The 15,463-nt window shown below is 37.3% G+C and overlaps 1 protein-coding gene and 1 long non-coding RNA gene across 2 annotated transcripts; one reads left to right on the forward strand and one right to left on the reverse strand.

Moving 5' to 3' along the window:
- Positions 1–263: 263 nt before the first annotated feature.
- Positions 264–15,384, forward strand: si:dkey-264d12.5 (coiled-coil domain-containing protein 30). The gene is made up of 19 exons (XM_044122035.1): positions 264–430; positions 1,659–1,832; positions 1,908–2,028; positions 2,338–2,537; positions 3,440–3,535; positions 5,338–5,503; positions 7,523–7,594; positions 8,776–8,891; positions 9,857–9,985; positions 10,658–10,759; positions 11,027–11,128; positions 11,797–11,895; positions 11,967–12,101; positions 12,212–12,324; positions 12,629–12,770; positions 13,638–13,774; positions 14,050–14,167; positions 14,988–15,049; positions 15,137–15,384. The coding sequence occupies exons 1-19, from the start codon at positions 416–418 to the stop codon at positions 15,345–15,347; spliced, it is 2,310 nt and encodes a 769-aa protein (XP_043977970.1). The 5' UTR covers positions 264–415; the 3' UTR covers positions 15,348–15,384.
- Positions 4,935–8,288, reverse strand: LOC122834005. The gene is made up of 2 exons (XR_006371105.1): positions 8,172–8,288; positions 4,935–5,483 (listed from the first exon to the last, which is right to left on the reverse strand). It is a non-coding gene; the product is annotated as an uncharacterized LOC122834005 (long non-coding RNA).
- Positions 15,385–15,463: the final 79 nt, after the last annotated feature.

The raw sequence follows: 15,463 nt of genomic DNA on the forward strand, positions 1-15,463 counted from the left end.
TACCCTGTGACGCCTTCGGGGACCACCGGACAAATCACGGTGGTTCAAAGTTAATATCGCTCTATTGCTGTTATTACTACCACATAACGTGATTATATATGCTTTAAATATTCACCTCATACCATGCTGCATTTTAGTTCACATTTCAAGTTTTATTGTCATCACATGGCACTTTCAGGGCTCTAGGTTCTAAATCCTACGTTAGGGAGTACATTGAACGCATCTCTCGGTCCGAGATTATAACTGTTCACTGACGGAAAGAGAAAACAACTTCTCGCACGTTTATTGTTCTGAATCTCGGTGTTGGCATTTTGTACTAACCTGGACGTTTTTTTTTTTTTTTTTTGACAATTCCAAGAAAAGGGCGTCTTTGTTAACACATCACCACTCAAAGTTGTTTCTCGATTCAGTACTGATGGCTCAAGCAGAGGTAGTGAACATGTTTTTTTCTTAATAGCTGGAAGAGCCGAAGCGTAAAACTTTTAAGACGTAGCAGCTCTTCTGGAAGCTCGGTTCTCCGCAAAAACAAGAGTAGAAACGTCACATGGTGTGAAATCACCGTTGTGTTTCGTTTTCGGATGGATGTGAAGCTGAACTTTGCAGACAATCTCAGCAGCAAAAGTAAACAGCGACTCCTTTAGCTAACAGAGGACGCAGTTCTCACTGCAGACCTCAATCGGGCTATCAAAATAACATTTTCAGAAACGTTTTTATCATTGTTGTTTTAAAAACAAAAATCATCTACGTTCATTTAGAAAAAACACAAACTTATATGTAAAAGTGAAATTATCTAATATTTTTTTTTTTTTTTTTTTAGAAACAAAGACGAAGTGTATATGCAGTGTTTATGTTATAGTCCGGATATAAACAACAGACGTATGTTTTAGCCTTTAATGAACACATTAAGAACTTTAAACATGCATAATTTTGTAGTTTAGATTCAGCACGTAACAATTATGCAACTTGGCTGCAAGATGACTTGCTGTAATATTTATATGATGTCTGGAGAAGTTAGAATTTTTCTTTTGCATTTCTTGACTGTCACATTGTCTAAAAGTTGTATCCATCTGTTTGACCATGATCATCCATCTATCCAATTATCTATCAAATTTCTGCTGTTAGCTCAAAGTGAATTTTGTTTTTATATTTTAAAAATTTCCCCAAAAAGGCCTGAGAAACTTTTAAATTTGTGCCTGAAAACATAAAGAAGATTGACAAGGCAAGACCCTATAACAGCATATTTTCTAAAACGCTTTACATGACTAGAAGGAAAAATAAAACAACAATAAAATCTCATTGCAATGACAAAATGCAAGGATAAACAATGATGTACATCATGAAGTGAACATCATAAAGTAAACTTTAGGATGCTCCAGTCATTATTAATCAAAGGCATCTCTAAGTAATATGGATTTAGCCTTGATTTAAATAAAAAAAAACCTCTGTGTTTAATCAGTTTTGCAGTTTTCTAGAAGAGTGTTCCAGATTAGTGAAATATAAAAACTGAATGGTGCTTTTGTCATTGTATTCAATTAAAAGTATTGGAAGATGTTTATTTTCTTTGTGGATTCTAATTCATTTCAAGAAGCTAAAAACAATACAGGCATAAAAGTGCTGTCTGTTGCTTCACATAATCCTGTCTGTGCTGCTTCTTCCAGGAGCTGGAGCAGTTCATGACATGGCTGACTGAGGAAGGTTTTGCACCTGAGGCCTCCAAAGAGGCTCAGCTGGCTTTTCTGTGGCGTACCTTCCTTCACACTCGAAGCTGTCTGGACAGTGTGACTAACGACCTGGGAACAAAACGCTTGCAGCATTTTGCAGAGATGGCAGAGGTAGATTATCACTGCTTATTTATCAGCGCTGTCTGGGATTGTAATGATGAACAAGGGGAACTTTTTGTCTGCAAGGTACGCAAGTCCTTGGAGCAGATCAAAATCTTCACAGAGCAGAAAGACATTTTGGCTCAGGAGATACAAGATGAGAACGAACAACTCAGAAAGCAGCTGCTGCACCTCGTTTCACTGCAAGGTAGGACTTTTACTTACACATTGTGTAAAAGTTTGAGTAACTACGTATAGACAGTTGACGAAACCTCTGACACATTTTCACTGCTTATTTCTGACTGAAGTTTGATATTACATAGGAATGAGGCACCTTCTCCTTCCTTATCTATTTTCTGTTCTTAATTAAATGTAGCACTTTATTGATGCTACATGTGCAGTCTCTGCTATCAATATCTGTCTTCGTGTAACACCAGATCACCAAAACACGTTTAACCACAGAAATGTAATGATTTTGAGTTAAATTACATCCACCTTTTCTACTCCTTTCTTCCAGATTCCCAGATAAATGAAGTTGCTAAAATGTTGTACCAGCAGGGTCTCACTGAGCTGATTCACAGCTCGCCCAGTGAGCAGGTGGCGTATCTCCTGGTGGAGAGGGCTTCCCTGCTTGAGATGAATCAGGATCCTGGTGATGGAGACCCAGAGAGTCGACTGAAGACCCACGCAGAACCACTGAACCCCGTCATATGTGCGGTTGGTGAAACAGTAGTACCAAAAACTATTATTTTTGTGGTGTGTGGGTTTAATTTTTAAAGTCTTCACAGATAAAAAAAAAAACTGTCAAGGTAAAAAAAGTTAGATTTATTGTAGAGTGTGTTCTTATCTCAGTCCAGTGCTGAGACTCTAATGAATTCTGCTGCACTGGTCTGAAACGTGACCATTAAAAACATTTGTCTATAATGCTGTGAAGACCAAAAAGTGAGTTCACACCACACTGATTCTAAAGTCTCTGTGGGAGTGACAGGTGCATTTGTGAACCAATTTAAAGGTGCTTTAATTGCTTTTTGAAAGTATTAATTAGTCATAGTCAAAACCCTTTGACTATGTCGATTCAGGTCACCTGAAAAGGATTTCTGTGACTCTTTTTTGTAAAAACATAAACTAAATGTTGAATTAGAAATGCTGACTATGGTATTCATCTTTAAAACACATTTTTCTTGAAGCTTTATTTTTGTTTGGTTTTGTTTCATTTTTCTTATGATCTAACCCCATTTTTTTTTTGTTATTTTTGAGTTTTTATAATTTTATAAAACGAAGATTTTTTGTTCAGTTCCTATTTGTTTTTCTTATAATGAAGTAAAATCTTACAAATTTATAATTGTAATATTTCTACATTTTTTCCTCTTTACAATACATACTTATTACATACTCTGTTTATAATTTATATATTATTTAGTTGTATTTGCTTAGTAATTTTTTTCTTTATCTGTAGTAGTCTGAACATTTTGTTTGCATAATTAATCTTAAGCTGTTAACCCCATTAAAGCATTTTGCATTTGATTGATTGGATGATAGGTTGCAATGGTTAAGTATAAATGTTTTTCTTTTTTTGATGATTAAATAAATAATTTCTGGTATTAATTGTAATTTTGCAGCCCACCCACAAGAGGTCCCCACGACCTCTACAAAGCTCCTGGAAGAAAATATTTGGACTCCATAAGACTTTGCAGAGCAAGCACACCTTCGTACCTGTATGTATACAAGCTTCTGAAGGCAGTGCTAAGAAAACATGTTTTTGCCCTCTTACAGACTTCTCCTGTTTTTTGCCCTCTGTGCTCCCTTTAGAAATGCAAGAAAAAAATATCACATAAAGAAAACTTGTGGAAATACAAAATACAGTTTTCAAATTCTGATTTCATTTATAAATAGGAAACAAAACTATCCAAACCAAGTCAGCTCTATATGAAAAGCTAGTAGCTCACTAAAGCTAATACCAGGATTTGATGAGTGTTTGGGGGACTTTTCACATAGAGCTCGGTTGGTTTGGACAACTTTCTTTTCTCAGATCATTTGTCAATATTACAGTTTCTCTCAGTTACTTTGGTGAATTTCTCAGAACAGAACTGTAATTCTCTAAGCTACTTGTCCAATCTTCATATTATTGCGTCTCTCATGCACATCAAGAAAAGCAGTTTCTCATTTCTTTCAACCAGTTGAAAATGCTTTGATAAATCTATGGAAGTCATTATGTACAGTTTTCTACTTTTTCCTACCTTTTCTGTTGCTTATGTCATGTTGACAATCACCTCAACCTAAACAGAATTTAAGCAAAAGTCTTAACATGCAAATTTGTCACAATATGTTGGGCATATTTCCATAAATTTTCATTAGACTTTTTTTTACTAAGTCTGTCCTGAGTTGGTACATTTTTCCCAGATGAATCCATCCATCCATCCATCCATCCATCTATCTATCTTCTTCTGCTTATCCGGGGTCGGGTCGTGGGGGTAGCAGCTTCAGAAGGGAGGCCCAGACTTCCCTCTCCCCAGCCACTTCTTCCAGTTCCTCCAGGGGATTCCCAAGGCGTTCCCAGGCCAGCTGAGAGACATAGTCCCTCCAGCGTGTCCTGGGTCTTCCCCGGGGTCTCCTCCCAGTGGGACGTGCCCGGAACACCTCACCAGGGAGGCGTCCAGGAGGCATCCTGACCAGATGCCCGAGCCACCTCAACTGGCCCCTCTCGACTTGAAGGAGCAGTGGCTCTACTCTGAGTCCCTCCCGGATGACTGAGCTTCTCACCCTATCTCTAAGGGAGAGGCCAGCCACCCTACGGAGAAAACCCATTTCGGCCGCTTGTATCTGCGACCTCGTTCTTTCGGTCATGACCCAAAGCTGGACGGGGTACTCATGTTTTGACAACGTTGCTAATCAGTTTGACTGTCTTATTTGTACTCGATGAAATAAGGACTTGTCTTATTGACGTGTTCACTGACACAGATATTTAATTTTGAGAAATGAGCTAAGGATTTTGAGAAAGACATTGGCTTTTGCAGGTAATTCATGGTGTTCTGTTTGTACAAACTGTTTTGAGAAATGTGTTTACTGTTTGTAAATGTTGAGAATGATTCGAGAAATGCACCAAAGCGACTGAGAAAGTCTGTAAAATATCTTTATTGATCTTGTAACAGCACTGTCATAGTAAGCAGCAGTATATTCTGCATGGACTAACAAACTATGAAACTGCTGTTTTGTCATTTGGATGATCATGACGCTGACTTTGTGGGCATCTTCTGCATGCCAGTTTTTTGGATTCCCTAACATCACTCTTTGTTTTGTCTTTTCCAGTGATACTAATCTTGCCTACAAGCAGCAGATAAACTTTGCATGGCAGAACTTCAAGTTCCAACACCACTCATGCATCTTTCTCCAGATCGTATCTCAAGGTGTTGTCTCTGTCTCCGCTTAGTTTTACTCAAGTCTTTCTTTGTTATTTGCCAACATTTAAATTGCTTAAGTTTTGTCCATTTTGGAAGCATGTGTCTTCATCCCCTTCCAGGGTGGGGAGACACCTTTGGCCGGTGAACCAAGACGTTTGGAGAAGGAGTGTTCCCGACTGGAGCGGGATGTGGAAGAAGGTTCCCGCAGGCTGGCCATGGCCCACAACGAGATCCGGCATTTGAAGGACGAACTGGAGTCTGCTCACTTTACCCAGAAAACATATGGTAAAACATATCAATCAGTCCCTTACAGAGTGGTAAAAATGGTCTTTTACAGATTACTTGTGCGTGTTTTTTGGTAACACCCAAATGTTTCCAAACAAATCAAATTTAATGTTAAACAAATATATATATATATATATATATATAACGAGATCACTCCACTTCCCCATGTTGGAGATTTTAGTTTAATAATAAATAAAGTTACCTTTAAAATTAACAGTACACTCAAACTTCAATAAAATCCATCTGGTTGTGTGTGTTGTTTTTGTCTCTTGCAAACTTTGCTTTAATTCTATTTCTTTGTTCTATCTAATCATAAGAAATCATAGTCGGACAGAGAGAGAGAGTCATGAAACAGGAAGATCAGGTTTCCTGGAAAAAGAGAAAGTAAGTTTCCAGCCTGCAGATTTATAGTTGAGAATATTCCTTATTTCAAAAATGAAAGTTTTAAAGAATGAAATTTAAATATTTTGAGTAATTTTATAAGATTCAAAGTGAAATATTTATATTAATATGGGTTTACTTGTAAGAAAACTTGCATTTACATTTGTGGGAACACTTGCAAGTAAAACAAGTAACTGTAACTTTGGCATCAACAAATTACAATAATAGATTATTCTTGGTTTATTTTTTAGAAAACATCTGTAATAACTCACTTTAAGATTATAATAAGAGTAACTAATAAGTTATGGTTATCATAAAATTATAAATGAATGCTAAATCAGAGAAGCTAAAGAAGCTATAAATGTGATTTTGACATTGAACTTGGTGTAAGAGGTGAAACTGCAATTAAAGATCCCTGATATGTTGGAGGTGGACGAAAAGATAGGGGAAACTAACTGGAGAGCAGAGATGACCAACGCCTTATTTGGAAACAGATTGTTGAACAACTTAAACTTTTCAAAGGAAAGGTTGTGAAGGCAATGGACATAGCAACCCTGAGACATTAGCACAGACATCAGGACATAATGTCTCTTGAGACAGTGATGGATATGAGATCATCTATCCAAGCGGACAGCCAATGAAACAGACACAGCAACCGTGCTAGGCAATGCAAACGCACCGAAAGGGTGGATAAACCCTATAAAAGGTGCATGCAAAAGAGGAACCTTTGGTTGAAGCCAAGATCAGGATGGACAAAAAACTCTGCAGCTGAAGAAGAGCCGGGGCCACAGAGCCGAAGACTGTCCGACGCATGGGGACCAACCCGTCTGCCCCACAACATGTGGCTTCAAATGGCACTTCTCTCATCAACTGGGTTCAGACCCCAAAGACAAAGTGCAAGTTGCAATAAAGAGAAAGAGCGACCATTAACAGGTGTGCTCTGTGAAACTAGTTGGCTGCAGGCTGCTCAGTCTGGCTAATTCACAGGGGGAAGAAGGATGGGACACCTGGATGGAGGCCGTCAGAGACCAGCTGTAAACGGAGTTTACTTCAGTTCTGGACAGATTTAGAAAACTCATTTCACCCGTTAGACGGAGAGCTGGTAGCACATCTCCCCTCTCAGAAGAGGAAGTAGAGAGAGAAGGGTCAGGGTTTGTGCAGAAACAATTATATATATATAATAGTCTCTGGGTGTTTTGTGACCTCCTGGATGAGTTGTTGATGCACTCAGAGTATTTTTGGTAAACTGTACAAGTGGCTTTGTTACCAGGCAAAAACTTTTTTACTAGAATTTCTTTGGATTGTTTCTTTTTTTTTTAAGATGACATTAGGTGTCCCAAAATCAGTGTTAATCCATGTTTTAACTGGGAAGAAATTCCCTTTTCACAAAAGCCCTGGTTGGTTTTAGTAGCTTTGTTTCCCGAAAACTACCATTTTGTATTTAATTAGATTGTCTGAAATAAAACTTTCATGTTCTGAAAATTTGTGGGAAAAAAAATAACAGAGGAAATCTTTAAGATTGTTCATAGCTGATCCTAAGACAATGAATTGAAACAGATTGTTTTCACGGTTCTTTTTGCCAGCCACCGTTTTAAGAAGACCCCTGTAAATGTAATATTTCTGCTTTCTGTGTTTCAGAGCCTGAGCTGCAGTCGGCACAGGAGGAGGTGAAGCAGCTCAGGAAGGAAGTAGGAAAACTAAAAGAATATGGTGAGCCATTATTCCCGGTTGTGTTTTAATTTCTTAACAGTGCTATTTGCATAGTTAAATATAAATTTAAAAATAAATCAACATACCACAACATATACAAAAACTGACCAGTTTAATAATATCAGTGATCTGAAGGAAGCAGAATTATAACTCCGGAATTTCCCGGCTTTAATTGTGATAAACCCAACAGTAGCAGATGACTAACCTCCCCAAATCATTACCAACGGTGGAATTTCTTATTTTAAAAATCTCCCCATTACTCCTGAGTGGCTTTATTTTTAATGTTTTTGGACAGCACATAGTGTCACAATGTAACTGTTGCCCTGGATGTACACCTTGTATTTTAATAAAAAGGTTATATACAAGCAAATAAAACCCATTTTGTTTCAATAGATGCCTCAAAATGTAAACACAACTAAAAATCTGAAGCATATAAAAGTATAAATGTGCACACACAAGGCTGTGGTTATCCATGTGGAGTGCATACCTTTTTCTACCACTCTTTTTCTTTCACTAATCTTTCCAGTGATATTTTTAATACAGCCAGCTTCTTTAACAACAACCTTTTGGCTCTTACCTTATAGAAAGTGTTTGTCTGCTTGAAAACCTACAGAGAGAGCAAAACTGACTGAGGAATGTGATTTCTGACAAGATTCAGGTGGTTGATTACAAACCATGTGCATCTATGAGAGACCACAAACAGGTAGACTGAGGGAGGAGACTAACACAGGGGAGCTGAATCAAGACTCAGTGGGATAAAATAACAACACTGTTTAAAAATCCAACTGCAGAAATATCAGAAGATAAGATGACAAAAATAAAGAGGAAATAACTGAGTATAGCAAAACATATATGGATATAAACAAACCACAGGGAATTTATCAAAATACAAACAGAAAACTAAAACCCAAACTACCCGGGATTGTGACAAAATCAACAGACATAATGGCTTAAAAGTCTAAACTAAATCCTATATGTCTTAGATTTTTAATAACGTAACTGAGAAAAATTTACTTTTATGACTTTTCTAGTGTATTGATATGGAGCTGCATTATATTTAAATAACCATTTACATGTAAACCAACTACTGCTTCACTAAAAATAAAACAACACAATTTGTGAATATTTATTACTAATAATCTTACGAGTCAATAACTTAAAATTTCTTATTTTATATAAAGAAATGGTTGAGCTGCGGAAGGCCAAAGAGCTCAATGACCGTCTGGACCTGGAGATCAGAGCCTTGAGGAACAGAGTCCGCTCCCTGGATGCAGAGAAAAAGTCTCTGGAGAAAACGGTAAGAAACTTTCTGACACAAAATAGTTTTCATGAAGGAATGAACCACCCAAACCAAACTGGTGTCCTGAATGTTGGAGATTACAGCTGGAAGATAAAAGAGAAGAACTGTAAATTATTCTAGTCAGGAGTGTACGTACAATCACAATGTGCAAATTCTGGATATTTTATGATCCACATTGAATCAAAATGGGTTCAAATGTGTGTCCACATTGATATTTGGATAAATGTCAATAAAAATTATCATTTTGGAGCAAACATAAATGTTCACATTTAATTCTGACCGAATTGGAAGAGTTTATTTAAATATCTTTGTTTCCTGTCTTTTAAATACAGTCTATGCATTTTGAAATGGGTTTTGATTGAAATAATATTAACATAATATTTGAAAAAGAAAAAATTAGCTTAATTGGAAAAGGAAATTAGAAAAAATAAATACATTTAAAGATCTGTTTTAAGAAAACTAGAGAAAACCTAGTTTTGCAATGAGAGAATGCTTTGCTGTTTTTTCCAAACAAAACTGTTAAATTCTCTCATAGAAGTGAAGAAACAGAAACCACTCTGGTTTTCTATTTACAGACATTTCAGTAAAAGTTTGATCATCCTTCTGATGGTTTCAGAAGGAAACGTAAATCACAGTATTTGTCATCATGCTTGAAAAAGATCCTGGTTTAATTCATCAATCCTGTTTTAAAGAATAATTTTTTTTTGTGAATGAACTTCACCGTGGAGAGATGAATTTTCATCCTTGAATCATAATTTATAAACTGCCACAGCATTTTACAACTGACTTTTAAAATGCTACAATTCAGTGTGAAGATCTGTTTGATCCTGAGCTTCTGTCCAACAGCTAAATCAAACGGCACATTTGAATGTTTTCGTTTAAAAAAAAATACTGCAAGTTGTTATTAGTTGAAAACGTGCGAATGAGTTGCATCTGAGCGGTACCGAATCTGTTTGCTTTAGATGGCGTGTCAGCAGGAGGACGTTGAGAGTTTGGGATCAGCCCTGGAGGGGCAGCAGGTGTTGTTAACGATGGAGGGACAAGCTGACCAGAGCAGAGAAGAAGACAAAGAAGTCTCTTCATTTGAACCGGTAATACAGAACATGATCCGATACATCCAGAGCCGTTCGTTAGCTAGATTGTGATCCTGGCTGATTCAGGTGTGCATTATTGAGACTTTAACATGGTTTTGATTCATCGGAGCTGCGTTTTTTCTGGAGATGTTTCAGTTACAAACTCTTTGGAAGCTTCATTATGCAATATAGGAGAATAAATTATGTTGAACTGACTGTCAGTCAGTCAGTTAAGCTCTGCGTCTTGACACATAAACCAGGACTGCAGTGAAACGTCTGATGACTTGATAACTTTTGTTAAATAAACCAACAGCTTCAGAAACGATGAAAAGATGCAAACATAGGAGAGAAAATCACCCACTCATCATTCTGATGGTATAGACGGACCAGTAAAGTCCAGAGTTGTCTATTTTTGGACCATTCCAACAAGTTGATCGTTGCACAAAAGTTGTTGGTTTGGGCTAACAGGAGAGTAACAGAAAAAAAGCACTATAGGATGGTTCTTGTTAATGTATAAAAGAAAAAGCAATCAATCAAAAACATTAATTTGAGTACTTGATGGACCTGTTGAGCTGTTTTCTTTTGAAAGAATCTGTTGCATCTCCTTGGAAACCACCTGTGCTGTTATTGACATAATTCAAAATATTCCCCTAACGAACTGAAAGAGATTTGCTGTGGTTCCTCCTGCAGATGCAAGGAGCTGAACTGAAGACGGACGATAAATCACACATAATTTTGCAAGAATACCTAACTGCACAGACACAACCAGCCATGGAGAAAAAGGAGGGAGGTGTAAGTAGACACAGTTACCAGTGAAAGACGGACATTTGAATTTGCTTCTTCATGCAGAAAAATATTTGCTGTTTTTGAAATCGTCTTTATTTCAAATAACGGTGAAAGTTTCAGTGCTTGATGTTCTTTCTTATCTGTGTGCCTTCTTGAATTGATTTGAAAGCTTTATTTCTTTTTACAAATTCAAAACACTTGAATGTTTAACTCCCATGCAAACTAGCAGGTATTATTTTGCCGCTGCTGATCTGTGTGATATTCTTGTCGAAGGTTGAATCTCTGCAGGAGGTAGTGAAGCAGCTGGAGTTGGCCGTAAGGAACCTTCAGGGTTCTTACACGCTTCCGATTGGCCAAGCTAGTGATTTAACGGATGTACGTCCAGGCAGAAACACCGTTGGTTTTAAGGCTTTCTTCTGTCTTTCAGCTTGTGCAGTTCATTGGAAAAAGTCTTTTCCTCTTGCAGATTTCTTCTATTTTTACTTTTTGTCTGATGTTTTATAGCATCAAGCAAAATTAGATATCAAACGAACGTGAGTAAGGAATCTTCTAACTGGTGTTAGCGCTCGGGGCATCAATAACTGCTAGTCAGGATTTGAAGAATGCTTCAGAATTGTTTTAATTCCACCACGTTGGGGTGTTTTCGCCCAAAATTGGCCTGTTGCTTTATTGACCATCAACAGGCTGAGCCAATCAAAAACCGAGTTTTATTTTCTTACTGTCTTAATTAATAAGACTAACATCAAATCTAATGGTGCACACAAACTCCAACCATCTTAGCAAAGATTTTAAGGAAACGGTTATTGTTAATTAACAAGATGGGCAGTTATTGTTTTTGTTTGGTTTAAATATTTTTTTTTTCCCTCTAAATTTAATCTAAAGAGAGACAAAAGAAGAACAAGAATAAATCTGGAAGGGGCAAATACTTTTTTGCAGCTCTCTGTGTTGCTCTGTTGCCATCTTTATTTATTGTAAACACTATAAATATTTTTGAGTGGAAGTCCAAAGCCGTTGACTAGATTTATTTAATTTTTTTTTTTCAGTTCATGACAACAGACGAAACTCCTGTTGATGAAACCAGCAAGGATGAGCAGAAAGACCTCAGTTTTCAAAAAAGCTGCGTCGTGGAGAAGCAGCCAGAAGTGAGTGACCAGGCACAGACAGAACAAATATAATGTGGCTCGGATTGAAATGTAGCTTCTTGCTCTTGCAGGACGAGTGTCTTCAGGTTTTACAGAATTACCAAAGCAACATTCACGAGTTTTTAACTGTTAGAGACATCTGCTCAAAGCTGGAACAATCCAGCAGGACAGAAGAGTTTCCCTCACAGGACAGCTCCACACTCGAGGTAATCAACCCGGCCAGATCAGTTTTTAGTCCGTTTTGTTACTCGTGACATGCAACAAGTGAAACACCGACAGTTCCTCTTCCTGTTTGTGTTTATGTCCTGCAACGAAGGAGGGTTCTGAATGTCCCGATGGGAGGCAGGCTCCGATGTTTGATGAGGAAGAGCGTGAGCTTTACAAGGAGCAGATCTGTAAAAACCTCAAGTGTATTGATGAGGAGCGAAGGTAACATAAATATAACCTGCTTTTTTTTTTTCAGAAAAGTCGGGAAGTTGCTTTTAATTATGCCACAAAAAAACGTAAATTTATAATCAGCTTCTTTGACTCAATTACTGTCCAATCTACCGTTAAAATGTAAACAAATATTTTGGACTGGAGTTACTGCATCAGGGAACCACATGGGCTTGAAAGACCTTTTTGCGCGAAATTCATTCAAAATTAACTTCTCGGCCATTTTTTAAAAGTTTGTATGAGTGGAATGCATCTGTTTTTACATCACACCTGTTTGTTGTCCATCGACTGCGTCCAGTAAATACCACAATATGAAGGAGAGATTATTGGAGAAACTGTCCCGAGCCAAACAGAAACTGGATGAAGAAACCATGTGGCGGGACAAGAAGATAAACAATTTGGAGAGGGAGTTGTCCTTGTGCTACCACTCATTGAAAAAGGTCAGTCTGCAGATCTGTTGCTGTTTTTGAAACGTGAATTAATGAAGGATTTTTAGTTGGCACTAATTATTTGGAACAGGGATGTCCAAACGTTTTGTAACACGAACCAAAACTGTCGAGTCAAAAAACCCCACAGGCCCCCAAAAAAAGTCTATTTTTAATAAAAACTCATACTGTGACTTTTTTTAACTTACTCAATAATGCAAAGGTTGAATTAAACAAATAAATTAGATGTGGTTTTTGTTGGAAAGTGATGCGTAAATTACTGTAGAGCTAAAACTCTTGGGAGGTTTGTCCTATTGGAAGAAATATTTATCAGGCACCCAATGAAAGAAATAAAAAAAAAAAAATTAATCAGTCAGCAATTCAAACTCTGTATTTTGGTTGTCCTGGTAAAGATTACAAATATTGTGGTTATTTAAAGATAAATATTTTCAGATGATTTCAATTTGTCAGTAATAATTAAATATAAAGTTTCCACCTGTGATAACGGGATAATTCTGTGTTGCTCTTGAATGTCAGCCAGCGGGCCGCACAAAATCAGTCTGGGGATCATAACTGGCCCCCGGCCCACACTTTGAACACCCCTGACTTAGTATTTTTAACTAAAAAGGACTTTTCATAAGGACCCGGTAAACTGGAGCACAGTGATTTTAACTAAACCTTCGTGAGGATTCTGCTCTCATCTGCATTTGTTTTTCCTAAAGCTGTGAAAATGTGATTTCTAAGTCGGCTTCCAGTGAAAAAAATAACTCATTTTGAAGGCAGTTGTGCATTAATGAGTCGCCTAACGGTTGGATTGTCTGAGACATGTACCTCTTGTAAAGACAAGAAAGCTGAACTCTAGCGTTATCGTTTTTGTTCCAGGAGAAAGAAGTCGTTGAGTGTATCAGAGTGGAAAACGAGCGGCTGCTTGGCGAGAGGAGGAAGCTGTTACAGCAGCTCAGTGAGGTGGATGACAACCTGAAAAACCTCAAATTAACAGCTTGTGTGTCTAAAAACAGGTGCTGAACCATCCACCGAAATGGAACATTATATTTTTAAGTTGTGATCAGAGGAAATCTCCTGCAGCAGAGCTAGATAATGCTCCCAGTCGTAAGATGTGAAAGTGATGCGTCTATTTTCTGACTTTGATTTTCAGTTGTTTAAAGAAATTATGTGATTAAGAAATGCATCACATTTACGAGAGGATTTTAAATTTACACTGCCGGTCGTTCTTTGTGATGGACCCTTCCGGACCAGAAGTCTTGTTCTGATGTGTGTTTGTTTCCATCTCAAGGGTGGATTATTTGGAGACGGAGAACAAAGCTCTGGGGAACAAAGTTCTGCAAATGTCCAACCAGATTTCCACCCTGGAGCGCAAGTTGCAGAACATGCAGTTTATGCATTTTGCTGAGGTAAATGTCACCGTTAAAAATCCACAACTCAATAACAAACTCGGTTTAGAACAATATTAGTAAGACAGGGTTTTATTAATAGTACTTTAAGAGCTTAAGATGCCTAATTTATGCAGCACAGACCATTAAACATTACATTTATTAACAAGACAAAGTTAAATGTGTTTTATTAAAATACATTGAGAAAAAAAAGTTCAAGTCTTAGTAGATGCATTAAAGAAAAACTGCTACAGTCACAGAATGAAAAGTTTAACGGAGATAAAACTATTGAACAGATAAACAGGAAATTAAACCCGTAATTGGCCTCACATCAAAACGATCACTCCACTACAGAGTGAAAGTAAACTCACGCATACTTCTTTTAATTTCTCTGAGAAATAGAAAATTTGTTAATAATTAATTTATATTGCAAAACTACAGCTTTTTTTCCAGAGTAAAAAGTTATTTTATTTCATAGTATGATGTAGATATCAAAAGTGAATAATATCTAATATTTTATGAATTATGCAATACATAAAACTAAATAGCAAATAAAGTAACTATTGAATTTTAACCAATCATTTTTCCTTTCATTGACATTTGAAGCGGTTGTCTTGTGCAGCATGAAGTTTCGTTTGGTTTGAGATTTTTTTTTTTTTTTTTTGCTTAGTTCTGTGCTGTGGATTCTGATCAGATATGTTCTCGATAGCCATCAGAGCCAGATGGTGTTTAGTTTGCTTACCATTATGAAACAAACACAAAGGCATAAAATATTTATCCAAAGTGTCACAAATTATGTTGTTAGCCAAATGAATAATTAATAACAATTCTGATGTTTTAGGAACTTCAGAAAATGTCAGCTCTCCCACAGAAACTTTCGCCGGTCTCAGTTCAGACAGCGAGGTGAGTCTGACTCCGAGTCTAAACTATCTGGTCAAACGTCAGACTGGTAAAATAAATATGACGTTTGTGTGCTTTCTGTTTTTAAAGGATGATGCTGTCTGAGATTCAGGACTTTTCGGAGGTTCCTCCAGAGTGTGACGCCAAGAAGCCCGATCTGACCTTCCCCCCTGACGGTTTGGCCCCTGGGGCCTTGAATCGGACAGAGCTCGGCTACCTCAACCTGACTTCACTCCAGAGCCTCTCAGACATGTCAAGTCCAGATTCTGGTCTCGTTACCTCTGAAAATACAGCTCCCTGAGCTCTTCTAAAATATAATAAAACTGCGCTGAAACTATTGTGTTGGCCTTATAATTGAAGTTCTTTGTTTTTCCACCACAGTTTGTGAGGAGCGGTCATAGAGAAATACTTTTGCTT

The sequence above is a fragment of the Gambusia affinis genome, linkage group LG07 (genome assembly GCF_019740435.1).
Source record: "Gambusia affinis linkage group LG07, SWU_Gaff_1.0, whole genome shotgun sequence".
Lineage (NCBI taxonomy): Eukaryota > Metazoa > Chordata > Actinopteri > Cyprinodontiformes > Poeciliidae > Gambusia > Gambusia affinis.

Excerpts from the sequence above, each read along its gene's own strand:
- si:dkey-264d12.5 (XM_044122035.1), top strand. Across the intron at positions 2,538-3,439 it reads TGAACCCCGTCATATGTGCG|CCCACCCACAAGAGGTCCCC; the intron begins GTTGGTGAAACA and ends GTAATTTTGCAG. Across the intron at positions 7,595-8,775 it reads AGGAAAACTAAAAGAATATG|AAATGGTTGAGCTGCGGAAG; the intron begins GTGAGCCATTAT and ends TTTTATATAAAG.